Source organism: Cryptotermes secundus, unplaced genomic scaffold, assembly GCF_002891405.2.
Source record: "Cryptotermes secundus unplaced genomic scaffold, Csec_1.0 scaffold214, whole genome shotgun sequence".
Classification (NCBI taxonomy): Eukaryota; Metazoa; Arthropoda; class Insecta; order Blattodea; family Kalotermitidae; genus Cryptotermes; species Cryptotermes secundus.
In genome coordinates, this window is record NW_019743149.1 from 340,460 (window position 1) to 367,282 (window position 26,823).

The window sequence follows — 26,823 nt, forward strand, 5'->3', positions numbered from 1 at the left end:
CGAAGAAAACTTGCGCAGGTCTAAGATGTGCAGAATGATGTTCTCAATAAAACTGCAGTAAGACGAAGATGTTGGAGACGTTGGAATGATGGTATGAAGTGGGAACGAACTTAATTGTCCAAGGCATTTAGTCAGAGCTGTGGTAGCTTCCGATCAGCTGCGAGAAGTGATCCTGTTTTGGCGGTTATGACTATTACCTTTTGTAAAGTTGTTCTGATTTTCATTTGTTAATTCTGTCCTTGCGGGATTTCAGATTGGTTTCATCTCAAAATAAACAACTTTCAAAATTACATTCAAAAGCAAAATTCGCGTCGAGTTTTATGAATTTGTTGGATTTTATTCCTTTTGCTGTGAAGTATGTATTCAAATTTTATTAAGTGGGCAAGTTATCAGCCTATATACCAAAAGCACTCCAAAGCCGAGGAAGACAACGGAAGTGGTGTAATGAACTTCTACAACAGGACTGGGCTTCATTTCTTATATCACGAAGTACAGACGAAGAAAAAAACGGCGATAGATTTCAATCTGTTTTTTAATAATAACATTCTAACAAAGACGGCGCAGACTTACTCAAAAAGTGTAAAATAGAAAAGAGCAAACTCCGTGGCTTTAGTCCGCAAGCTAACTATATAAAATAGTGAAGCTGCAAGTGACTAGTTGCTATCTAAACATGTAGCTGCTCAGTTTATAATATTCCATTAACCGCTGGAATGATACCATGACTAAATCTTTACTGTAACTGACAATAATTACATTGTTATTATGTTGTGTTGTGTGTACAGAAAATATATATTTTTCATATTAAAATATTACGACAGCTGACAATAATGTGTCTGGTAAAGTGTTCTGTTACGTGTACGCATAGTATTAATTCTGTGTATTGTGGCATTAGGATAACGAAAAAATGTTATTGCACTTATTGTTTTGTGCTATGTGCGCCGGCATTATACAAGATGCATATTAAAACGTTACAGTACGCGACAACAATAACGCTGCCATTGTCTCGTGCTATCTGTAACGATAATATACTTATATTCTAATTATTATACACACAACGGAATGTTACAGCATATATTACGTACGCTTCGTCAGGGCTAAATACTCGTACGTTACCAGAAATATAATTAAGATGGTAACAAACCTGAAAGCCTAAATTTAGTCGCTTTTTAGGCTCATTGATTACGTATTAAATATCGTGTTACGTCTTTAGTGGCTAGACACGGGATTTGGATAGTTAATTGGATTTACTGAACACTTACACATCGTAACTACAAGTAACTGTAGCGTTATTGCTAACTCACACACTCTGAAATTCACTACAGCAAGCATTAAGTCTTCTCAGTCCGCTGTGCTTTCACCAGTTGTCTGGTAACGGCTTCCAACGCCGTAAATCCCTCAGCTTCTGTGTTTGGCGACTTCTGTCCTAGCTGGCTGGCGTCTACCTCAAGAATAACTCCGCTACCGCAAAACAGGCTTCTCCCGTTGTTACTCGTGATATAACCTCGGGACGGACCCAAGAGAAAACACCGCTTATTGTGTCACTGCCTAACTTAACCACCAAAGCGGCCTCCGTAGTCTAGAGGTAACGTTCCCACCTCATGACTCGTAGTACGCGGGTTCAAACCCGGCGGAGGTCGTGGAATTTTTAAGGGCGGAAAAATTCAGGGAACAAGTCCTCCGGGAGGGACTTTAAGCCGTGGGTCCCGTGTCGTAGCTTTACGGCACGTAAAAGAACCTCATATCTCCTAAGGAGGTCACTGAGCCAAATTCAAGGACATTTCCCGCCCAACAGTAGTCTCTAACGCCTCTGATAGATGGGGGAAGCATTATAGATACCGCCAAGCCAGTAGAGGCCGAACTCGCTGGCTTGGTCGGGACTGATGGTAAGCACCAGTATCGGTAGGGTATAGAGACTGGTAGAATATCATAGAGGGAAGCACAATAGATCAAACTGGTCGCGGTGCATGGGGAAAACCACCCTCTCTAAATAGCTAACTAACTAACTAACTAACTTAACCACCAAGTGTCACCAATATCCGAGACTTCATACGAGCAGAGGCAGGTAGCAGACTATCTGCGAAAGGCTGCTTTGAGAGGTGCATGCTCAATCCACGCTGTTGTATAAGACTCTAAACCTCAATGACCCGAAATATCCACATCCACGAAATGGACCATTTAAACAAAATGGCTGCTTTGCCCTGCATTTGCATCACTGTCCCTCCTTCTTATCAGATTGGCCTAATTAGAGACCGATGTATCGATTGCGCTTCCTTGTGTAGAAGCTTGGATTGAAAATAGCTTTCATAACCGGTGTTTGTATTCAAATGCTTAATTAGCCTCAGTAGTTCTGTAAAATAACGAGTACGATGTGTTTATACGAGTAGCTGCATGATGGCACTGCATCCGACAAGCACTGTGCGAAGTATCAGCCTGCCATCTGGTTGTGACATAGCAACGGTGCAACACAAACAGCCAAGTCAGACATACCTGTGCAACTAGTGTCACAGGTTTGAGTAGCTTAGCAACACAGTATTAACTTTAGTATCTAAGATACTTGGCCGGTCACGGTAGCCGAGCGGTCTAAGGAATACACTGTCTTCGCTCGCTCGGAAACCGGGATCGTGGGTTCGAATCCCACTCAGGGCATGGATGTTTGTGTGCGTTTTTCTGTGTTTGTCTACAGGTAGAGGCCTTGCGACGAGCTGATCACTCGCCCAAGGATTCCTACCGTATGTGTAAGATCTAGAAAAACCGAAGTGAACGGAGTTCATGTAGGTAGGCCTAGACCCACTGGGGCTGTAGTGCCAAGGAAAAAAAAATCTAAGATACTTAACAAGAAAACTCGGTAACCTTTTAACACATTGCTAGCTCCTAATTTAGCAACAAACTGTAATGATTTTAAGTAAATATTCAGCAACTAATGAGAACTGAACTGTTTTGAATTCCCCAAAACAGTAATATTCATACTCACCGTCATGAGAACCTTGTTAATTTCCCATATTTGAATAATTTAAGCGTAAACTCATTGGCACTGACCTGTGTTAAATGGATTCCGTGTCACTAGGGCCTAGCTCGTCCTTAGGTTGTGGATGAAGGAAGTGGCCTCGAGATGTGGATGGTAGCTGCTTAGACGCAGATAGCCAAAAAGGGGTGGCCTCCCGCGTGGAGGTTTCACGGGGAGAAGAAGAAAGTATGACGGGATTCAGGGAACGAAAGTTGGGCTTAGTGGGAAAACAGGTGAGATGGGACAACCGCGACACCGACCCAGGATAAGATTGCATATTTTTCTGTGGAAAGGAGAATGGGAGTTGTCAATTAGAGAGGTAATTTTTGGTACGTAAGATGAAAGAGCCGGGTTAGCGCAGTCGGTATAACGACTGGCTACGGGCTGGATGATCGAGCTGTCGGAGTTCAAGCCCCGGTAGGGTCTTCTCCACGTCGTCCAGACCGGCTCTGGGGCCAATCCAGCCACCTATCCAATGGGTACCAGGGGCTCTTTCCCCGTGAGTAAAGCAGCCGAGGCGTGAAGCTGACCACTCACCTCCAAGCAGTGCCGAGGACAAGAAATCGTGGATCTATACATCCACTCCCCTATACTTCTTCAAGGCGCAGTGCTTAATTAGTTACGCACAGGGACAATTTTATGGGTTCTTTTTTTCTTTAAGGGGAATATATCAACAGTGAAGAGACTATAATTTGTTGAGGAGTGGATGTCTTATGTAGTACTAAGAGGTCGCTGGGGTGGTGTCATTGTTTTGAAAATTCGTGCACCAACGAAACATAAAACTAATGAGTAATGATACAAGGCAAAGATTTTTTGAGGAATTAAAACCCGTATTCTGTCAGTTCCCTAAATATCACATGAAAAGCCTGGCAGCAGATTTCAATATATAAATGACAAAGAAACTATTTTCAAACAAACAACTCGGAAAGGGAATTTACATGAAATTATTAATGTTAACGGAATTAGTGTAGTAGTCTTCATCGTATTCAGAAATCTGTCAGGAGTATGATTTTCGCAAATCGAAGCAGCATAAAAATGGTTAGACGAAAAAATGTTTAAAATTATGAGACCAAAGGGAGACAAATAATTGCAATGATTGCATAAACCAAGAATTAAACTGAAGAATGTAAGACGTAAATCTGGTAGGCATTTCAGGAAAAAGGGTAAAGGAACATCTGAAAGACATTACTCAAAGTGACACAAATAGTAATAAATTATTAGAGATATTTATAGAAACATAAATTAATATAAGAGGGGCTCCAATATAAAACTAATTTTATAACATTTGATCTGCTCGCCGATTCATGCAATATTTTGAGTAGGTGGAAGGAGTACTTCTTTCAGCTATTTGTGCATGTGGTTGACGGTGTTACACATACGGAAATACACGCAGCTAATCCAGTAGTTCATGAGCTTAGATCTCTGAGAGTGAGTTTGCGACTGAAGAGCTGAGAATTTATGAATCGCCGGGTACTGATCAAATCCCAGCAAAACTAATCAAAGCATGAGGTGAAACATTAGGCTCTAAGATCCATAAAAAGTAAAAAAAGTAAAGCTATCCCGTTAACAGGCCGGGAAGGCCCATAGGGTTGTGAGACGTTAAGGGTCCCACATTATCTAGACAATCGGCTCGTAGATGGCGGTAAGGTTGTCAGCCTTACGCTCCAGCCTCTCTTTACTCCTCAGGAAAAATATTTAATTAATTCATGGTACTCATTTCTAAGATCCATACGCACATAAATTCTATTTGGAACAAGAAGTGTTGTGAAGAACTAACCGCTTATTTCCCTTTACAAGACACTGACAGGATAGAATACGACGCATTCAACAATTCTTCTGTTGTTGCACATGTATTCGCTGCCGCGGCAAGTTTTTATCGAGCCGTTGCCTAGAAACTGTAGGGGAATACATATATACATACAGAGACTGATGGGAAGGATTTATGAATTACTCTATTGAAGCTGGCTCCGGTGCCGTAATGTACATAACTAATTAATGTTCTTATGTTGGTTATTTAATGATGCTGTCAGCATGGAGACAACAGATCTATAAGTCAGATGATGGAGCCGCTGGTAGACTCGGAATTTTCAGAGGAAATCGAAGCAAACCAGCCCAAGTTCAGCCGTGGCGACCATAACTTCCATATGACTTGAGTTGGGATCAAACCGCAGCCGCTGTAGTAGGAATTCAGCTAATTAAATTTTGATTCCTATGCTCTCGTAACAGCTCAGTTACTGATTATGCTATCAGATGCTGCAGAAAAACTTGCAGTAAAATGCGACAGTACGTCATTTATTTTTATTATTTAAAGAAAGCTTGTGGTATAGTTTGGTGGGAAGTGTTATACTACATTTTGATTGCGTTTGGTGTACCCATGAAACTAGTTGGGCTAGTTATACTGTGTTTGTAGGGAACCTATATAAAGAAACTATACCTTTATGTTATTTGCCTCCTGTTGTGTGTCTTTCCCCCCCCCCCTTGGCACTACAGCCCCAGTGGGCCTAGGCATACCTCCATGAACTTCTCCGTTCACTTCGGTTTTTCTAGATCTTACACATTCAGTAGGACTCCTTGGGCGGGTGATCAGCTCGTCGCAAGGCCTCTACCTGTACACAAACACAGAAAAACACACACAAGCTAAATATCCATGCCCTGAGTGGGATTCGGACCCACGATCCCGGTTTCCAAGCGAGCGAAGACAGTACATGCCTTGTTGTGTATCTTACCAAAGGTATTTATATGGAACCGTGAACACTACAATTGATTGACTATAAAACCGACATTAAGGTGCCAATACTCAACATTTTATTTTTTTCTATATTCCACTACGTCCATGTTAGGTGGGTCCCTGTCACCACAGCATGGCGCGTCCTCAGGTTGCGGATGGAGGAGACGCCCTCCAGTGTTGGAAGGAAGCTGTGAATATATTGAATAAACAGTCGCGGACAGCCGACAAGGGGTGGCCCTCAAGCTTGGGGGTTGGGCGTGGGCTACAACTCCTCACCGTAAAAAATACTTTGTTACGAAAATGAACACAAAGCCTCGGACCTCGACGGTTTCCTTGGATAAACGACCTAAGCTATAGAAAATGGATATGAGATTTGGCACTTGGAATGTTGGAAGTTTGTATATGGCAGGTTCGCTTAGGGCAGAGGCAGAAGAAATCTTTAAATATAAGTTAGATTTAGCGGGAGTACAGGAGGTCAGAAGGGATGGAGGTGGCATCGCACCAGCAGGAGACTATGCATTTTTCTATGGAAAAAGGAATGAAAATCATTAATTAGGTACAGGTTTTTTCGTACATAATAGAATCGTATCAGCAGTTAAGAGGGCAGTGTTCGTTAGTGATAAGACATCATATATTATACTAAAAGGTCGCTGGTGTGATATCATTGTTATGGATGCTCACGCCCCAACAGAAGATAAAATTAATGACATAAAGGATAGATTCTATGAAGAACTAAAACATGTATTTGATAAAATCCCAAAGTACCCTATGAAAATTTTGTTAGGAGATTTCAATGCCAAAGTAGGGAGGAAGACATTTTCAAACCAACAATTGGGAATGAGACTTTGCATGAAATTAGTAATGATAATGGAGTTAGAGTAGTAAACTTTGCCACATCAAAAAATCTTACTGTCAAAAGTTTAAACCAGGTGGGGCTTAAATTAAACGGGACACATCAGCAGTTGACCTACGCCGATGATGTGAATCTACCGGGTGATAATGTAGATACCATAAAGAAAAACACACAAACTTTAACTGAAGCAAGTAAAGAGGTTGGTCTAGAAGTAAACACAGAGAAAACTAAGTATATGTTACTGTCTCGTCACCAAAATGCAGGGCAAAATCTTGACATAAAGATAGGAAACAGATGTTTTGAAAATGTGGCACAGTTCAGATATTTGGGAACAACGATAACAGATCGAAACCTGATTCAGGAGGAAATTAAGAGGAGATTGAACTCGGGTAATACTCGTTACCATTCAGTCTAGAACCTTTTGTCTTCTCGTCTGCTGTCCAAAAACATAAAAATTAGAATATAAAACTATAATTTTGCCTGTGGTTCTGTATGGGTGTGAAACTTGGTCTCTGACATTAAGGGAGGAACACAGACTGAGGGTGTTCGAGAACAGGGTGCTGAGGAGAATATTTAGACCAAAGAGAGATGAAATCACAGGAGGTTGGAGAAAACTGCATAATGAGGAGCTTCATAACTTGTACTCTTCGCCAAATATAATTAGAATGATCAAGTCAAGGAGGATGAGGTGGGCAGGTCATGTAGCACGAATGGGGGAGAGGAAGAATGCGTATAGGATATTGGTCGGAAAGCCAGAAGGAAAGAGACCACAGGGAATACCAAGGCGTAGGTGGGTGGACAATATTAGAATGGATCTTAGAGAGATATAATGGGATGGTATGGATTGGATAGATTTGGCTCAGGAGAGGGGCCAATGGAGGGCTCTTGTGAACACGGTGCTGAAGCTTCGGGTTCCATAAAATGCTGGGAAATTCTTGAGCAGCTGCTGAATTGGCGACTCCTCCAGAAGGGCTCAGCTTCATGAGTAAGTAAGTAAGTAAATTCCACTACGTGTTTCGGTCTACAGAGAAAATCATGAGGTCTTTGAAGTCATATCCGTCACCATTTTAACTGACAATGCAACAACGATGGATATGTGTTCAGAAACCATCTGATGATGATCTCTGCAGATCGGAACTGCGGGATATAGAAATTTAAATGAGTAACAACACCGTAAAATCGGTTACACAGTCAATCGTGTGTTGAAGGCTGCATAAAAATGCTCTGAAAAAGGGAAACATTATATATGGAGGGTGTCTGAGAACAGGGCGCAGAGGAGAATATTTGGATCGAAGAGAGATGAAGTGACAGGAGAATTGAGAAAACTGCACAATGAGGAGCTTCATAACTTGTACTTTTCGCTAAGTACAGTTAGAAAGATCAAGTCGGGGAGGATGAGATGGTCAGGGCATGTAACACGAATGGGGGAGAAGAGGAATGCATATAGGATATTGGTGGGAAGGCCAGAAGAAAAGAGACTACTGGAAAGACAAAGGCGTAGGTGGGTGGATAATCTTAAAATTGATCTTAAAGAGATAAGATGGGATGGTACAGATTGGATTTGTCTGGCTCAGGATAGGTACCAGTGGAGGGCTCTTGTGAGCACGGTAATGAACCTTCGAGTTCCATAAAGTGCTGGGAAATTCTCGAGTAGCTGTAGATTTGGCAGCTCCTCAAGGAGGGCTCAGCTCCATAAGTGAGTTTATTTTATTGCTAGTGGGGTGGGACTAAATCCCTTGTACTGCGGCCACTTCTGGCCTATTGTTCGTAAGTAAGTAAGTATACCCCTTCAAAACTGACTTGTCCGTAATGACACTGACACATCACACACGTCACATTCAAACCCATTGCCAGTGAGGGCTTGTTGCCAGACAGTTAACTGTATGCAACAAGAGACTGATGTTTCAGGATTTATTTTTGCATTAGTAAAACACAACAGTAAAGACCACAGTGGCGTGTTTAGCGTTCTTATTTCGTATTTACGAGATATCAGGTCCGGAAACCGTATATTCTCTTGGTTTGCCTTTCTTGGCTAGTTTTGTTACCAGGGATTTTTTATCTTAGAAACAACTTCGTCGGTATATTAATATGCCCGCTATTTTTATACCTTTTGCTTTGAACTGAGTTACATAAAGTTGCATTTTTACCTCAGACCTCACATCTCATTCAGTGTTACTGGCGTTTGAGACTTTGTCTCTGCAAAATTAAAATGATGTTTCGGGCTTTGCCTCTACAGCAGGAAAGAGATTTTTCAGGCTTTGGCTTTCTGGTATGAAACCAGTCATCGGGCTATGGTTCTGCAGTATGAAATTCGTGTTTCAGGCTATGGCTGTGCCCCCTTCGGGGCCCCAGAAGACGTTCCTGAACACTTGCCTCAAGCTGTGCAGACGTGCAGCTGGTGCCTCGACTATGCTGCCATCTCTCGTGGTGTCCGCACTCTTCATTCTACTAACACTCGTACTGGCAAACGGAGCCCGCCGCCTGCTGGACCGTCTTGTTAAGGATTCGTTCATGCGGCTGCTGCTGCAGGAGGCTATTGCTGCTTTCGAGCTGTGCGCCTGCTGTTTCGAGCTCATCATAGGTATAACAATATCTCGGCGATTTCGGCACCTCAGGTGCTGCATATGCAATTGTCGTTCTTGATTCAGGAATGAAGTCTCGTCAGACACGAGTTATTTCGAGCATGTATTATTGTACAGGAAATTAACGTTTAACGTTAATCATCTTGGCAAATATACACATATTCGTGCATTTTGGCATTTAAACGTAGCTAGCAGAAGCACATGCACAAATCCAAATCATTATATTTATAAGTATAGTGAAATTCAATGTGCATACCTTTTTTGTATATACCTGTAGGCTTTACCCCGCCGTCATCTAATTGAACCGCGCCTTAGTATTCATTCTACTCCTCGAAGCACCCGAGAATGCACGGTCCCACTTCACTTCAGCTGCCTTTCAGTTTCGCCATCTTCCAAACGATGTTTCATTGCCATTGTACGATGGACTGAAACTACGACATTCGAATTCACTATGAACTCACAGAAAATTGAATGCACTCTGTATCTCAGCTACGATGCAAGCGTTTAGTTGCGACCATAGAAAGGGCAATACCGTATTTACGCATGTATAGGCCGCACATTTTTTGCCAAAAATTCAAGAGGAAAACTGGGGTGCGGCTTATATTCGAAATATTCGAAATCACACTTCATTTAAAAAAATATATATATTCATAATTAGTAATACAGGATGTAATACTCCTGAAATAATATTCCAAGAAAATTATGTTTTCTATAATTTCTGTCTAAAAATTGTGCTGCGGCCTATACATGCGTAAATACGGCATTTTCTTGCAGCCGCAAGTGCCGCTTGGCACTGATGTACGAAAAAGGGATTTGTTGAATTCCCATGCTTTCACTTTTCTATCCCTCTAGTAACAAAGTCGAATATCTGATGAGCATAGCAAAAATGTTAATCTTAGGAACAGAATAACAAAATATTGTGTTTAGTGGTTCCACATCTTTTACGACACTACAGATAGCGGAAGTGTGTCAAGTATTACAGTGTTTCATGACACTACAGACAGCGGAAGTGTGACAAATATTACAAGTAGGAATGATTTTATAACGCAGAAATACTTTGTGAAGAAGCGGGAAACTCTTTTATACAGTACACATCAAAATAACACAAAAAAGTATAACTTCTTTGGATAAACATTTTAAAATCTTACGTTATAATATGTTATATTATGTTGCCTGCTGATAAAAACAAGGTCAATACCATTCCATTAACATAAAAATTATATTAGATACAGCATTTTAAATAATATGCTTAAAATTACTTAAAATGCCCGACAGCAGGGGCATTTAAATAAACTCCGTCGAGCTCACTCTACAACCATTTAAAAAGTCCTGCATTATAAGGTTAAGAACATATATATATTTATGTTTCCTCAACAAACCAATAGTTCTACCTGTTGTTTTGTATGAACCTCAAATGTGCTTTCTCACATCAAGGGAAGAACACAGACTGTGGGAGTCTGAGAATATTTGGACCTATACGGTTGGAAGTGATGGGAGACTGGGAAAAATTGTGTGATGAGAAGCTCTATAATTTGTGCTCTTCACAGAATATTATTAGGATGATTGCATCACAGAGGATGAGATGGGTGGGAGTAAGTAGAAAAATATATACAGCATTTTGGTGAGAAAACTGAAGGAAAGAGCCACTTTTAAGAACCATGCTTAGGAGAAAGATAATACTAATAGTTCCTAAAGGCACAGTAAGGAAAAGTGTGGAACTGCTTAATATGGCTTAGGATAGAGACCACTGGTGAGATCTTGTGAATGCAGCTATGAAACTTCAGGCTTCATAAAATGCTGGCCATTTCTTGACTAGCTGAGTAACCACTAGCTTTTAAAAAAGGATTATGCTCTGCAGAGTGAGAGTAGTTTTCATACCCATTATGGCATGCTGTAGGCAGGAAATAACTTACACCAGTTACCTGCTTTTTGAAGTTTTCATAAAATGTAATGTGGTGGGGGGTGGGGAAGAAACCAGTAAGAGGTAAGGAAATCCATGCTGTATGCTATACTCAAAACTCTAAACTGACCTTGTAACATTACCCCATATAATTATATTTGAGATGGGACAAGTACAAGCCATTTTTAAAGAATGCTTTCTTATCAGATGTGATGTTGTGAAGTCTGGTAGAAGCATAGCATACCCTTCAACCGTGAAGAAGGATACACAATGAAGAAAGCAGTCTTCTGGGATTTGGCACCGTGTATATGTGGTGTTAACCGACGTTTCGGAGGAACGTATCGCCCCCATATTCAGGGTAGAAGAAAAAGTATAAGAAATCTGCAAGCGACAACACCGTGAGAAACGGTAAAGCAGACTGCTTTCTTCATAGTCACCGCCGTGAAAGCCTCAAATCTTACAAGGATACACAATGTTTCATCCAAAACACAGATTAACTTCTACAAGACTACATACCATTACATTCAAGTAGAAAGCATTCTTCATAGCCACCTCTCTAAGAACCTCAGAACTCACATCATTTTTAAATATATTGTTGAGTTATTGAGAACAATGACTTAGAAAGCCTATGGGCTGTACAGGCCCTGTTGAAATCTTGATACAGCAGTTGATACTTCTCTCCTCACCATCACATCCAGGATGACTGTATCCCCACCCAGTCTCCAGCCCAATAGAAATATGGGGCTGGTTCCCAGTCACAAAGAAACTTCTCTCACTTCTACTACAGATGTTACTGATTTATTCTCCCACCTGCAGCAACTTGGTCTCAAGATGTATCGCCTTCTAAATTTTGGAATCCTGTAGAGCAGTGTTTATTGATCTGTGGGCAATGTAGTTTTCTGCCTCTTCACAATTAGTTACTGTTTTCTTACCATACACACAGACACAACTTTCCCATACTTCTATACAGGGCTGCCTCATGCCTAATTGTTGCTCGACACAATGAAGTCTTTCCCCTCCCTCACAACTGAAAACAGAGTTAAAAGCAAATCAACTTTCTCAGTTATTTTGTCACAGTTAATTACAAAATTTTGAGATGTGATGAAAACTGGCCATGGTGTCCTAACTCTTTAAACAAGAGTCAGAGGCCAGTAATAAAAGTATGGCATCATCCTGACACAGCAATTGCATTGTTACTGCCAAGTTCAGATTATAGAATTTAACAACTTGCAGTTCATACTTAATTTACATTCATATTTACTGTTTCATCATGTATCACAATATAAACAAAAGAGCAGCAAAAATTAATTTCCATTTAGGGAAAGCCAGAAGAAATATATGCTACCTGAAAGTCATGCCAACCCAGGTGACCACCTGGTTTGCCTCTGTTGTCATGCCTGCTCTGCTTGTAGAGCTGAGTAGCTTGTGCTGAATATTACTACTGTTTAACACAGACCTTACTGGGCAAGTCTCTCATTAATCAGTTTCCTTTCTGTCAGTTATTAACAAGTTACTATATTGCTACCTCTAACATGCTCTGCAGGCTAGCATTCTCTCCAGCACTGATATAAGAGCTGTTGCACTGTAACTAAACTGTCAGCGTCTTCTCAGCAAAAACAGGGTTATCACAGGAAGACAAAATCAGTATTTAAGTAGGATAAGTTGTAACATTTTGTGTGAAGGGTAAATTTTCCATATGAAAGAGAGGCACTGCACGTAACTGCCACTAGTACATTTCAACTATTCATTGAACTGTACTTCAAGTACCTAGCAACACTGCATGAAGCAACACTGTATAGAGATTCCTGTGAAAATGAACTGATGTTGTGAAACTTTCAGTTACCATAACTAAAGATGTCTTCTCAGGTCATCAGCCATATAAAGACTGAATGAGTATCCAACATTTCAGACTGAACCTGTATCCACAACCAGAGGTTGATAATGGAGGGCGTCTCCAAAATGCTGGACACTAACTCCATCGTCCTATGGCTGCTTGCCTGAGAAGACTTTATTGCAACTGATACAACTCCATCATTTAAAGTCAGTATGTATAACAATTTCAGTGGCTGACAATTTTGGTGTGTCAGCATATGGTATATTTCTGTTCCTGCTGACAATCTGGTGGGCATTCAACTGGGGGGATGCCACGGCCTGTCCATACACCCACATTGAAGATGTGGTCCTCGGGAATACAGACATACGTACTGCAGTACTCATATCAGCATTCGAGCTGGCAGGAGGCATGATCAGTTTCAAGTGAGTCTACAACACATGTGTATCTTGTGTAGCTATGAACTACATATTTCACTGAAAGATACTTCCTACAAATTGGATTTTTATAAATTTTGTTTTGATAACAATTACTAAATTTTTGCATGCACTTAATGATCAAAATGAATTTTCATAAATATTCATAATAATGAAAAATTTATAACTGCAAATGTATAGTTGTCTCTTCACAAGCATCTCAGGTGTTTGTGATAATGTTCCTTGCCAAAATAAAAATGGACTCTTAGTTTCTAGTAATAATTTCAAGCACAGCAAGAATGTACTTCTACAATTGGGTGTTAACCAAAACCAGCACTGTGCTTTTCTAACACTGCATTGCACAAAAGCAAACTCAACACACCACTCCCACCACAGCACAGCATATTCTGAGAGACTTCACAGTTTTCCAAGAGTTATGAATCCTGGTGGTTCATCACCATCACATCCTACCTCTTCACCCTATCTTGAAGCAGTGCAGTCAACATCACCCACACATCCCCACAAATTACTTCTTAAATAAATATTTTAATATCATTTCTCTGAGCTAAGCCTCAATCTTGTGAATGGTCTCTTCACAAGATACATACTGTCTTCTGGGACATGACACAGCATAGTCTGGTATGTGGTTACCTATGTTTTGAAGCACCATGCTGCCTCCATCTTTTATGCTAAGATGGAGCATTAGGTTCCTCCAAACATCGGTAACAATCCACCAGATAACATGGCATCAGGTCGTAGAAGAGGTTTCTAACTAAAATGTTCAAGTACAAAATATATATTCAGGTACAATGTTTCTATTGTGTATAATCAAATAAGACATTTTATTTTACTTAACTATGACAGGGACACCTACTCAAAGCTTCCACTTGTGTTGCAGATATGTACAGCTTTTGTGGAGTCTGGAAATATCTGAAACACATCGTGACCGGGCATTTGGCGAATGTTTTACAGATTTACAGGTAAAGTACCATGGCTCCAGACATCAGGTAAGTGTACATGAAGATTGCTGCCTTCTGGGTTGTGATGTCATATAGTCTGGTAAGAAGGTGCCTGCATATTGGAGGAACTTCCTGAGTACATAGCATCACATCCCTGAAGACAGATATAAATATCTGCTGCCGTACGAACTCCAGTCTCACATCAGATACACACCCTATCAGTGAAATAAAATATTCCACACTCTTACTCTCCTACTTCTTTATTCCTTGGAGATATTATAACTGAACTGGGCATTAAGTAGAGGGGAATTTGCAAATACAACTTCTATTTTATTATTGAGAAAACAGCCCTTGGAGCTGTTCCAAACTCGATAAGGGATACAAAGTTTTCAATACCTCCACAGTGAATTAGACTATGGCCATGCAGGATGAGCTTTGAAATCATTCCTTAAAGCAGTAACTATTTACATTTACTGCTGTACTACAGAATCTGTTACAATAACATCAATTGTGAACACTTTCATTCTGCAAAAACAAGAGCAGTGACTGAAGCTGGCATAGCTTTCGCAACACTCCATAACAGAATAATAACATGAAGATGTTTCTAGTATTTTTTGTTATGCGAATAGTTATTTTAATATCTGTGTTAATTCTGTATTGAAATAACATATTTGGAATAAAACACTGAAGAATGTTGAGGTATTTTGTCCCATAATTTTTGTGATCTTTAGTTCAGTGGTTGAGTTGTTGCTTTATGCTGTAAGCACTATAATTTATTGAATGACATATATATTAATGCTCTTCTGAATAAATGGTTGAACTGATTGATGAAATAATATTTTATAAGCATCTGGGTAGTCTGAATTTTGTTGCCAATTAGCAATAAATTACTGAGCAACATGTACAGGTAATGTTCCCAGTGGTGTTCTGCTCATGTGCTCCCACTGTTGAAAGTCTGATGAATGTGTTATGTGGATGGATAGATGTAGCAGAAAGGAATGAGTTTTCAAATGTATCTGCAGCTTATGCGAGCACAGATGGAAGATATACTGATCTCAGTCTAATGAACAATTTGTGTGTGTCTGTGTCACAGGCCAAAAGGAACCTCAGTTATCGAATGAACCAATTTGTTTCTGTCAGAGACCTAATGGTATGACATCAAATTCGTGAAAAGATGCATCTTAACTGGAATACTCTCTCAGTAGAGTACCGGTATAAAATCAATTTCCTGTATCACCATACACTGACTAGGGATTTGAGCACTAGTGTATATTACAGAAGAGACATGTTCTTGAAAATACCGTCACGTGTAGGATGGTATGCGTGATGAAATGACAGCTTCTAGTTCCGATGATTGAATTTATTAGCACCTTCGTTTCATACTCTCTCTTACTCACATTTAAATTACAGCACTATTATATCACTGATTTACTTACTTACTTATGAAGCTGGGCCCTTCTTGAAGAGAAGCCAAATCTGCAGCTACTTAAGAATTTCCCAGTATTTTATGGAACCCGAAGGTTCATCACTGTGTTCACAAGAGCCCTCCACTGGTCCCTATCCAAAGCCAAATTAATCTAATCCATACCATTCAATCCTATCTCTCTAAGATACATTTTAATATTGTCCACCCACCTATGCCTTGGTCTTCCCAGTGGTCTCTTTCCTTCTGGTTCTCCCACCCATATCATTTAGGCATTCCTTTTCTCCCTCATTCATGCTACATGACCTGCCCACCTCATCCTCCTTGACTTGATCATTCTAATTATGCTTGGAGAAGAGTACAAGTTATGAAGCTCCTCAGTATGAAGTTTTCTCCAACCTCCTGTCACTTCATCCCTCTTCGGTCCCCGTATTCTCCTCAACACCCTGTTCTCACACACCCTCAGTCTATGTTCCTCCCTTAATATCAGAGACCAAGTTTCACACCCATACAGAACCACAGGCAATATTTATCGCTGATTTACACACTTCATAATTCACTGTTGCACGCACACACTAGTCCTCTCCAGGTAATGTATCTCAACACAGAAATTAGAGCTTCAAATCACTCCAAATATTGCACATAATTAAGGTCTTCAAATCACAATTTAAATCTTTACAGGTCTTCTATGAACTTCCTGTTGCTGTCACTCTTACTGTTACTTAAACATACTCAAACATTCTCAAATACTGAAGCACACTAAACTGAACTGCTGGCATTATTCTCATTATACAGCCTTCATGCTGACCATGCACAGAAAACAGCCTATATTGCTGGAACGTGTTTACCAAATGATTGCATAGCAATGGTCATACCACAACTCCATAGAAAGCCAGTCACTTGATACTGTTGAAGTGTGACATCATTGCACCTGCGCAAGTCTCTTTACTGAAACATTGCCTAGAAGCAGGTTGCATAACCTCGTTGTTCCACTGTTGTCAGTGTGTATCATGTCACAAAGTGTCAGTTACCTAGCAATGTCCTGTCCATCCACATAATTCGGTAATTTAAACCATATCTCTTTGACCATTTCCCATTTTAAAAGGAGAAATACATTCCTACAGAAGTTCTTTTGTCTACAGTTCCAATAAGAATATAACTTTTTACCTGAATCAAGTTAATACACTGCACAGTTTATAATAAGATGAGAAGAGCAACATACTACCACTACAGCAGTATGCTACCACATGCAGATGCAATCTGAATTTCACTGAAAGTAATCATACCTTAAAAACACATTTTTCACAATATTTGTGGTTGTGTTACACTGATATTTATTTCAGATTTCCTTAAGGAGAAATTTATGGGCCAGATCATAAATTTCAAGGACATGTTTTGTAGTATTTGTAATGGTGAAATTCAATAAAACATGGCTGTCTGTTATATTGGGATATGCTACATAGTAGCAACCCCTTACTACTGAATTCCACAGACCCGAGCTAATCAGACCAGGCATTTCACTTATCACACTTCCACCAACAATTTCTGCATTGCAGTTCTCAGAGAAGTATACTGGACACTGCTGCCTCACATGAAGTTTCCATATCTTCCCATTATCTTGGTCACAGGATCAGTATTAGTCACCTTCATCCAAAAATCCCCAGAGCAAAATTCTAATCTACACAATTACAAACTGCTTGCTTCTGCAGGTTCCGGTGCTATATGGTGCAGCTATTGAAGGCACTGCCACCTGTTTATGTCGCATAGCTTCCAATGCACTCTCTGAGTTCAAGCCTCGATTCAGTACTGCAATCGATTCTTTCATTTCAACATCACTTGTAGTGGCAGGTGAGAGAGACTCAATTAACTCCCTAGTAGAGACCAGCCATAAACTTATGGCTGATATACAGAAACATAAGTACTTAAAATTTAACTTATTTGAGAAGTATTGCTGTAGGGGTGTCAGGTCGGTTGTGATATAGTATACATACTTTGCAGTTTGGTCACAGCAATATAATCCAAAAACATTTATTGTCATTGTAATGCTTTGTGCTTTAGTTTGTTGTTTAAATTATTTTTGTCTGGTAATTTGTTATGTCAATGGTCTCAAATTACTTCACGCTTCTTCAGAATATATAACAAAATGTTATTCCATATGATCTTGTGTACCCATGTTTTCAGAAGGGAGTAAAAGATTAAAGGCAAGGACATTGCTATCCTTCTGCTTGTTGCTACCAATTGTGAAACCCCATCTCCTCCTCAGGCACGACCTGGTGCAGACATTCGCTATCAGTTCTTGGTCCTACTCTGTAGACCCTTCTCTACCCAGTTGTCATGGAACCTGCAAGTTCATCACCATAAACCCACATTCAGACCCCAAGCCAAGAACTGCTGTCTAGTTTACATTTATGTAGGATTCAATGTAGTGTTCTGATCTCCAGTGATTTCTCTTTATAAGACTGCTCAAAATGTCGCTTCCTAGGTTATGAGTACCTGCCATGCAAGTCTTTAAATGCTACTAACAATACTAGGTGACATTCCTCATCATGTAACTTTCTGCATACTAAACTGTCCTATCCGTATGTTTTTGCATTAGCCTTATTCAGAGCCCAAGTGTCTTAGGCCCTCCAGGACAAATAATTTTCTAATCACAAACAAATTTGAAACTGACACTGAGACACGCAGTGGAACTGTTTGATTATCAGTTATCACCATTATATTGAATGCACATAAATTAAAATCAGAATAGGTCAGAGGGCCTAATTTATGAAAATTGAAGACAATGAAGTGGAAAAATAAATATCTTTTATGAACGCTAAAGGAATTCAACAGCAAAATTTGACAGTTCCCATCTGTAGCCATGGTTTCCAAAGGTAACCTTTCCACTCATATATCTCGTAGTACCTGTGGGCTTTAAAACTACTATTTCACGGAATATGAACGCTATGAACTACAAGATTTCTGGACAGACAGTTTGACACTCATAGAGATACATATATTCAGTAGACATTGACAGGGTAATACTAACTTACAACACTTTGATAACTGAAACACTGCCATTTATTGCTGTCATCTTCTGAGGCTACAGCAATTAATTGGGTTTAGTTTTACATTGATTTCTACAGAAATGGCATAATATAAAAGCGATCAAGTTAATGAAAATGTCCTGCTTTGACTAATTACATATAGACACTGCACATAATTTTCTCTACTAACTGTCTCAGTTGAAAAAATGATTTCAATAGTCTGAAAAAGCTGTATCAACTTCAAGTGGTTCAAACCTCAGCCAGGGCACTGGCTAACCTGATTAAGGTGTTCTGTGATTTTCATCAGTCCCTCCAGGCAAATGCCAGGATAGTACCTCAATTAGGCCATGACTGCTTCCTTCCAAATCCTTTCCAATTCAGTAGTCACCAATCATCCTACCATTCAATGCTATACAACCTGAGATATGGAGAGTGACATAAAATAATCCATAGAAAGAAAATTAAGACATGTTTTCTTGCTGCAGCATTTGACTACTCGGGTGGCTACTTCAACCCAGTCCTGGCCACCTCCCTCAAATATGGCTGCAGAGGTAACACATTGATTGAGCATGTTGTGGTGTACTGGGTGGGAGCCAGCCTTGGAGCTGTTGCATCTGTATTTGTGTATCAACATCCAACAGTCCAGAAGTTGTTGTTTGGACACAAGGAGAAGGAAGAGTAAGAGAACTCGGTTACTCAATACATGAAATATTTCTGTGCAGTTCAGCATGACTGGGCCAAACAAATATACACACTGCCTTATTGAATTATAATTACAGCTGCTTCTCAGGAAACACACAATAAATTAGTCAGTGGTACAACCATGAAGAGTACAAATATTTTGTTGTTCTTGATACCATCCTGTGATACTGTGTACTGACTGTTATGTTTCAAAATTCTGTTAAATAAATCAATCAAACATCAGACTTTTGTTCCATCAACTCCCTGCAGTCCATTATATTTGTGCATCAAATTTTAGTGCCAAATTATATTCCTAACATAAAGTGAGCAGCAATGGAAAGGCGACTGTGAATGATGAGCTGAAGAACAAGAGAACTTAATAGAGCAACTGCTGATGCAATCCCAGGGCCACAGTGCAGCTGGAAAGACCTCACCAGAATCAAACCCATGACCTTCCAGCTTGTAATATAGGGCCTCAACCAACAACATTACCGCATGCCCCTCCCAGAAATTATTATGTGTCTTATTTATGTGCAAACCCTGTTTTTGTATTTGAGTGGAAGCATTAGTGGACAGAAGGCATTATATTAAACTTTCCATCTCTTAAGAGAATCTCCTTGTTTGTGACTAACTTGATACTTACGTGGAAAGGGACTTTGATGCCACATCAAAGATTTAGTTCTTATGGCTGTGGAACTTCAAGTTCACAGCAACTACTCACCATAAAAAACAAGCTTGTTATGAAAGACCACAAGAAGCCTGAATGGATTCCTTAGCTAAATGACCTAAGGGAAAGAAAATGGATATGAGATCTGGTACTTAGAATGTTAGAAGTATGTAGGGCAGGTTCACTCAGGGCAGTGGCAGAAGAAATCTCAAAATACAAGTATTAGATTTAGTGGGAGTACAGGAGGTCAGATGTGGAGGTGGCACTGAATCAGCAGGTGAATATACATATTTCTATGGAAAGAGAACTTTTCAAACAAATGACTGGGAATAAGAGTTTGCATGAAATTAGTAATGATAATGGAGTTAAAGTAGTAAACTATGCCACATCAAAAATTTTACTGTCAAAAGTACAATGTTCCCACATCGTAACATCCATAAATTTACTTGGACATCTCCTGATGGGAAGCACACAATCAATTTGACCATATTTTAATAGATAGGAGATGGCATTCAACTATACTTGATGTGCGATCGTTCAAGGCAGCAGATTGTGATACTGACCACCACCTGGTGGTGGCAAAGGTTAGGGAAAGACTGGCAGTGAGCAAACAAACAACACACAGAGTTCATATGGAGAGGATCAATCTCAAGAATTTAAATGTGGTAGAGGATAAAAATCAGTATCATGCTGAAATTTCAGGTAGGTTCGAGGCTTTGGAAAACTTAGACAGAGGACCCATTTTGCTTAGTGGGGGGTGGAGTCCAACTGGGTCCACTCGGCACGGCGGCCACTAATTGACCTCTTGTAGCCTGCCCCGGATGATTATGATGATGGAGAATTTGGTGGAATCAAGATTGGCAGGGGGAACCGAAGTACTCGGAGAAAACCCGCCCCAGCGCCACTTTGTCAACCACAAATCCCACTTGACCAGACCGGGGATCGAACCCGGGCCGCCACAGTGGGGAGCCAGCAACTAACCACTTGAGCTATGGTGCGGCCCCTATATGACCCATAGTTTCAGCACAGTGTTCACAAGAACTTGCCCACTAGTCCCTATCCTGAGCCACATGAAACCAGTCTTCTAAAATATACTTCAATACTATCCTCCCATCTACATCTAGTTCTTCCCCATGGTCTCTTCTCTTCAGGTTGTCTTGCCAAAACCCTGTACATATGCCTCTCCCATGCAAGCTGCATGAACTATCCATCTCATCCCAATTGACATGCTTATTCTAATAATATTTGGCAAGGAGTACACGTTATGAAGCTCTTCATTATGCAGATCTCTGCAGGCTTCCATTATTTCATCCCTCTTAAGTCCAAATATTCTCATCAGCACCTTGGTTCCAAACATCCATTTCAATATTTTTCCCTATTTATGGCTGTGTCCTCAAACTGGTCTCCTCCATTGAAGATTTTACAGCACAGCTCTGTGCACATTTCTGACAAACCCCAAGAACACCATATGCCTGAAATTTTCTTATAAAAAAAATAATGGGTGGGAAATGAGTTCTTCTCACCTCACCAGTTAAACAGATTAAATACTCTCATGACTCACAGAACAGATTCTTCAGTATAATCTAAAAGGATGTTGAGTCCAAAGCAGTCCTGGAAAAGATGGAATGAGTATGCAAAGTCAAAATGGGCTTGAATACCCATAACATGAAGTGAAGAAAATGACAATCATTATAACTTACCACATTAAAAGTTAAATTACTTCACTAACACTGACTTTGAACCTACACATTGCAAATGAAGACAAGTTACTCCCATTTTTGTCATCCACTGTAAGTTCTGCCTTATAAACTCTCCATAATATTTCGTTTCATGGGTGTGCTAGCTCTCACTAAAGAACATATTAATTGCAAATATAAAATATTTCACAACTGTGAAATCGCAAATAAATAATTCTGGAGCACATATAACACTTACAAGTACACAGGAAGCAACATGTCAGTCAGAGGTGGCAGGATTTATAGAAGTCTTCAGTTCTTACCAAGAATGAAAAGAAACTGGCATACCAAGCTAATGTATTTAAATTGCTTGTTTAGATATCAAGCCATCTTTTCAAGATTTGCTCTGATCCCTTCTGCAGTTCTATTAAATGTTGCTTGTCTCATCATTTGGTTTTTCTGAATTATGGGCATCCTATGCTAACCATATCATTCATTCATTCATTCATTCATTCATTCATCATTAGGAATACAAATTGAGAGGCAACCAGATGCGATACATATCTCTCAAACCACCTATGCAAGCCAAATGCTGAAAAAATACAACATGCAAGAAAGTCGAGAAATGAAAACACCCATGGCCAGGACAACCACCACAAATGACGAAGGACGAAAATGACATAAGATTTCCTTACAGAAAAGCTGTAGGAAGCCTCCTATATATGACTTCTGAAACCAGACCCAGTATGGCATTCGCTGTAAATGTGGAAAGTCGAACCTTGGAAAATCGTGACAAGATAGCTGTTCAGAATGTGAAAAGGACCCTTAGGTATGTGAAAGGTACACAAGATTCAGGAATAAAATATACCTTGTCTGACTCCAAAACTATGAAACTGGAAGCATTTAGTGATGGTGATTATGCAGGGGATGCAAAGGATAGGAAGAGTTTAACGGGATATGTAATTATGATGTCAGGGGGCCCAATATCATGGTGCTCTAGGAAACAGAGTATTGTTGCATTATCAACCACTGAGGCCAAACATATTGCAGCAGCTGAGTGCTGTAAAGAACTGAAATATCTAAAGACGTTGATAGAGGAGTTGACAGGAAAAAGGGCGGAAGCTGAACTGTGTGTCGACAATCAGTGCAATCAAGCTAACAGAATCTGGACAAGTAACGCGTAGGAGTAAGCACATAGATGTTAGGTATCACTAGATAAGTGAACAATTGTACAAATACAATCAGAAATTAAAGGTATTTTAAATGACAAATCACTCGCTGTATGGATAATTACACCTGCACACATAAAAAAGAGAACCTTAAATAAAGCATGAGTTAACAGATTCAAAAGTGCAAACACAAAAAAAAACCAGCATAAAGAGCCCCAACCACCAAACCCAACTGTCTTTAATCATTGCAGTTAACATGCATAACAAACTGCAATCTCATACAGTAGCTGTCACAAAGCAGTGAAGACACTGCAGCTGTTTCCTTACATAGTGCATGTTATCAGCAGCTATTCTTACTTCTGGACTGTGAAAAATGGTATCACTGGGGTGAGTGGTTGCTTGCAAAGGTGGATGACCCTCGCGTGTTAAACTCGATTCTTTTCATCTTACAGATTTTATGAACTCAGTATACTCCCATGTGGCTGATGGAAAATCCTAATGCAATCCATGAAACACCGATCCACCCCATCAAGATTGAAGTGTGGTGTGTACTGCCATAAGAATGCTTGGTCCCTTTTTCTTTGAAAATGCCCTTAACATGGAGTGCTACATTGACATAATCCATGAATTCCTCAGACACTTATTGAGAATTGCCAAAGCATGGTTCCATCAGGACAGCAAAACATCATAAGAGTACAAGCGACTATGTTTGAACTGTCCCCGTTGTTTGGAGATGGAAATATTTCAAATGGCAGTGGCCCCATGCTCACTGGTTTCTATCACCATCAAATTATTTCCAACATATCCAACATCACTGCTGAGATTGTACCCGTAACATGCATCACTGTGCTCAGTTACATATGCAACACACTGGTGCACACTTTCAGAACTTTTGTAACACGACATACTGTTAACATCTTACTTTGAATAAAGTTCTTAATTAAAAAATCACCATACTGCTCATATGAGTTTCACCTAAATTACCCCAACCCTCCAACACATGATGTTATTAACACTGAGTTCCCATTAAAAAAAAAATACACTGTATTATAAACCTCATAATTATGCAATTTTCTCTGGCTTCCTGTTATTTCAGCCCACTTACATCCAAAAACTTTCCTCAGCACCCTGCTCTCTGATACCCTTAGAGTATGTACAGTATGCGCCAAATATACAGTACTGAAATGAAAAGACAAACAATATTACCTTGTTGTCATCTATGAGTTTATTTCTCCTTAAAAAAACTAACATACACACTATTAGCGTGTTGATTTACCATGGTATGCGTAATGTAAATTTGTGAAGTGTGCACCACCTCGCTGTAGATAATGTTCATATCGTTCACGTATTTTCTCAATCATATCCCAGAACAAAGGTTGCTGCAGACTCCTGCAAAAGGAGATGATTTGCTGCTAGCATAATGCAGGCACAGTTCTTGGTGGATCTTCATAGTTGAACACACTCTCCTTTAATATTCCCCACAAGTAGGCATCAGGTGGTGTAAGATCAGGGGAATGGGACAGGTATGGGAAGTCAGCACCACGTGAAATGATTTGTCCTGGAAAGTTTTCCTGCAGCATGGCTAGAGATTCTCGAGTGGTATGGCTGGTCACCCCATCCCGTTGATACCACTCTCTATTCATGTGAGGGCCCCTTGCATGACAGAGCCTTCTCAAATCCTGAAGAAATGGTCTGATCACCATGTCCCTGTAGCATTCTTCAGTGACAGTAAGAGCATTGCCTTCCTCATCCTCAATGAAATAAGGGCCTAATAGACCGTGTGCTGAGACGGCACACCATATCGTCACACATGCACTATGTAGCAGTTTCTGGATGATAACGTCTTATTAAATCTCTCTTGGAATTGTTCTGTCACCTTTTCAAACTTGGTCCCCCTTCACAACCACTTCCATATCAGCAGAAATAACACTCAACTATGAATACTTTTTCCTCCGTTGACAGACCCATTTCCAACAACTGCACATCACAACTTCCTTTTCACTAATGGGAACATGTGCGGCTGGAGCTATACCCCATTGACAAACACACATGCGCGAGTTTCAGTACTGAATTTTTGGTGCATACTGCACTTCCTTTAATGTGATGGTCCATACAAAACAACTAGGCGAAATTTAGTTCTGTATATTGTGGCATATTTGCACAAATCAAGAACTGCTGAGCCACAGAAACAGCCATTGATAGCGAATGGCTCTGAAACAACACTCATTTCTAGGCAACAGCTTGGTAAATACATTCCTGTGGCAACAAATATGCATGCAATAATAGAGGTACTGTCAGAATGGTGTTTTCTACTTGGTCTGTACAGAGGGATTATATGGAAGACAACCAGGGAGGTTGTGAAGAGTGTATAAGCTGAAGAATCTCCATCGTTAAAAGCCATTACCAGAGAACAGATGGTGAAGACACAGCAGGCTGGAAGAGGCTTAGTGGGTGTTGTGGTGATTTGTGAGTTGTGGAGAACAGCGATGGTGATTTGTGAGTTGTGGAGATCAGTGATGGTGATGGAGTTGTGTGTATAAGTGGTCAATAAATCAAATATCAAATCCAAAACCCCATTTACAGTCATACATACACATGACAATATTTTGGCCCTTACATTTCAAGACAGCAGATGGGAAGAGAAGGGAAAGAGAAGATTCTATCAGAACTAGTAAGATATTGGCTGATCTCCCTTTGGTAGGAGACTTCAGAAGGGGCATATGGCAAAAGTGTATGATAAAGAGACTTAAAGTCAACATCCATTGCAACTTCAGTTTATAATGTAAATAGTCAAGTCATGGTTGACAAAACACAAAAACACAGTAATGACTAGAACAAACAAAATCTCAACATGAATTTTACTGTCTTCTGGAATGTAACACTATGTAGTCTGGTAGATCATTACCAACATTTCATGAGAACAAGCTACCACCATCTTCAGGTTACAAGAACAGATGTCTACCCTGACAAAGGGTACAAGAGTATCCTTCTACTCTGATATGCATTTAAGAGTGCTCTGTGGGATACAAGAGTACACTATTACCCTGGTGAAGGTACAAGAGTATGCTCACACCCTGACAAGGTTGAATAAGGCAGCACATTAAAACAAAATGGTGGTAACAATCTACCAGGCTACATAGCAGCACATCTTAGAAAACAATATTCTTTGTAGTCATTGCCATGGAATCCTCAGATCTCACAAGTCTGGTTATCTCAAGGAAAAGGATTTGGAGACACAAAGAAACCAAATGCTGCAATTCAAAGTCATTTATGTTCAAACAATCTCTTGGCATTTTAAACTTCAGAAAGTAAGTATTTTATCATATGCATTCAGAAATTCACTATACCTACTGAAATGTATATATGACAATAAAAGGACTGGTATACAATACACATTTAATATATAAAACCATTATCTATTCAAAAACTGTACATTTTCAATACTGTTCAGTGTCTGTGTATGAAACAAAATATTCCTTTTAACAAAATTAACCAACCCAGCTTAAAAATCAAACTGCATACAAAATACATTACAAAAAAATCACAATACACTATTTCATCTATGCCATTACCTATTTACACTATTAAGCATGTACAGAATACATATAGTATACTATTTATTGCAAAAAATGAACTAGCATATGTATTCAAAAACAATGCTTGTACTTTCATACTTCAGTATTTCTGCTGGGGAGAACCAATACGTCACACATAAAAATTCCCACGCACTTATCACAGACGTATTAATGTATGTGCTGTGTGTGTTCATAAGTGATGTTACCTCTTTTGTACCAACATATTAACAATTTCTTGCCATAAACATGCCATGACATCATTTATGAACACTCACACAATGTAAAAAAATCACCTATACTTAAAATACTACAGCATAAATGTACAATATTTGT

At 39.7% G+C, this 26,823-nt stretch overlaps 2 protein-coding genes across 5 annotated transcripts in view; both read left to right on the forward strand.

Annotated features, from left to right (window-relative positions):
* Window positions 1–19,648, forward strand: part of LOC111873789 (aquaporin-11) — a 24,085-nt gene extending 4,437 nt beyond the window's left edge. For all 4 annotated transcript variants that reach the window (XM_023868761.2, XM_023868758.2, XM_023868759.2 and 1 more), the window contains 5 exons: window positions 8,908–9,166; window positions 13,131–13,323; window positions 14,213–14,294; window positions 17,406–17,544; window positions 19,208–19,648. In XM_023868761.2, the coding sequence (XP_023724529.1) occupies window positions 8,911–9,166; window positions 13,131–13,323; window positions 14,213–14,294; window positions 17,406–17,544; window positions 19,208–19,404 (867 nt within the window). In that variant the 5' untranslated portion in view covers window positions 8,908–8,910 and the 3' untranslated portion in view covers window positions 19,405–19,648. The remainder of the gene's footprint in view (window positions 1–8,907; window positions 9,167–13,130; window positions 13,324–14,212; window positions 14,295–17,405; window positions 17,545–19,207) is intronic.
* Window positions 19,649–22,492: 2,844 nt separating this feature from the next.
* On the forward strand, window positions 22,493–22,930 carry LOC117283037 (secreted RxLR effector protein 161-like). The gene has a single exon (XM_033755207.1). The coding sequence runs from the start codon at window positions 22,493–22,495 to the stop codon at window positions 22,928–22,930; it is 438 nt and encodes a 145-aa protein (XP_033611098.1).
* Window positions 22,931–26,823: the final 3,893 nt, after the last annotated feature.

Excerpts from the sequence above, each read along its gene's own strand:
- LOC117283037 (XM_033755207.1), top strand. The coding sequence starts at position 22,493 with ATGGCATTCGCTGTAAATGTGGAAAGTCGAACCTTGGAAAATCGTGAC.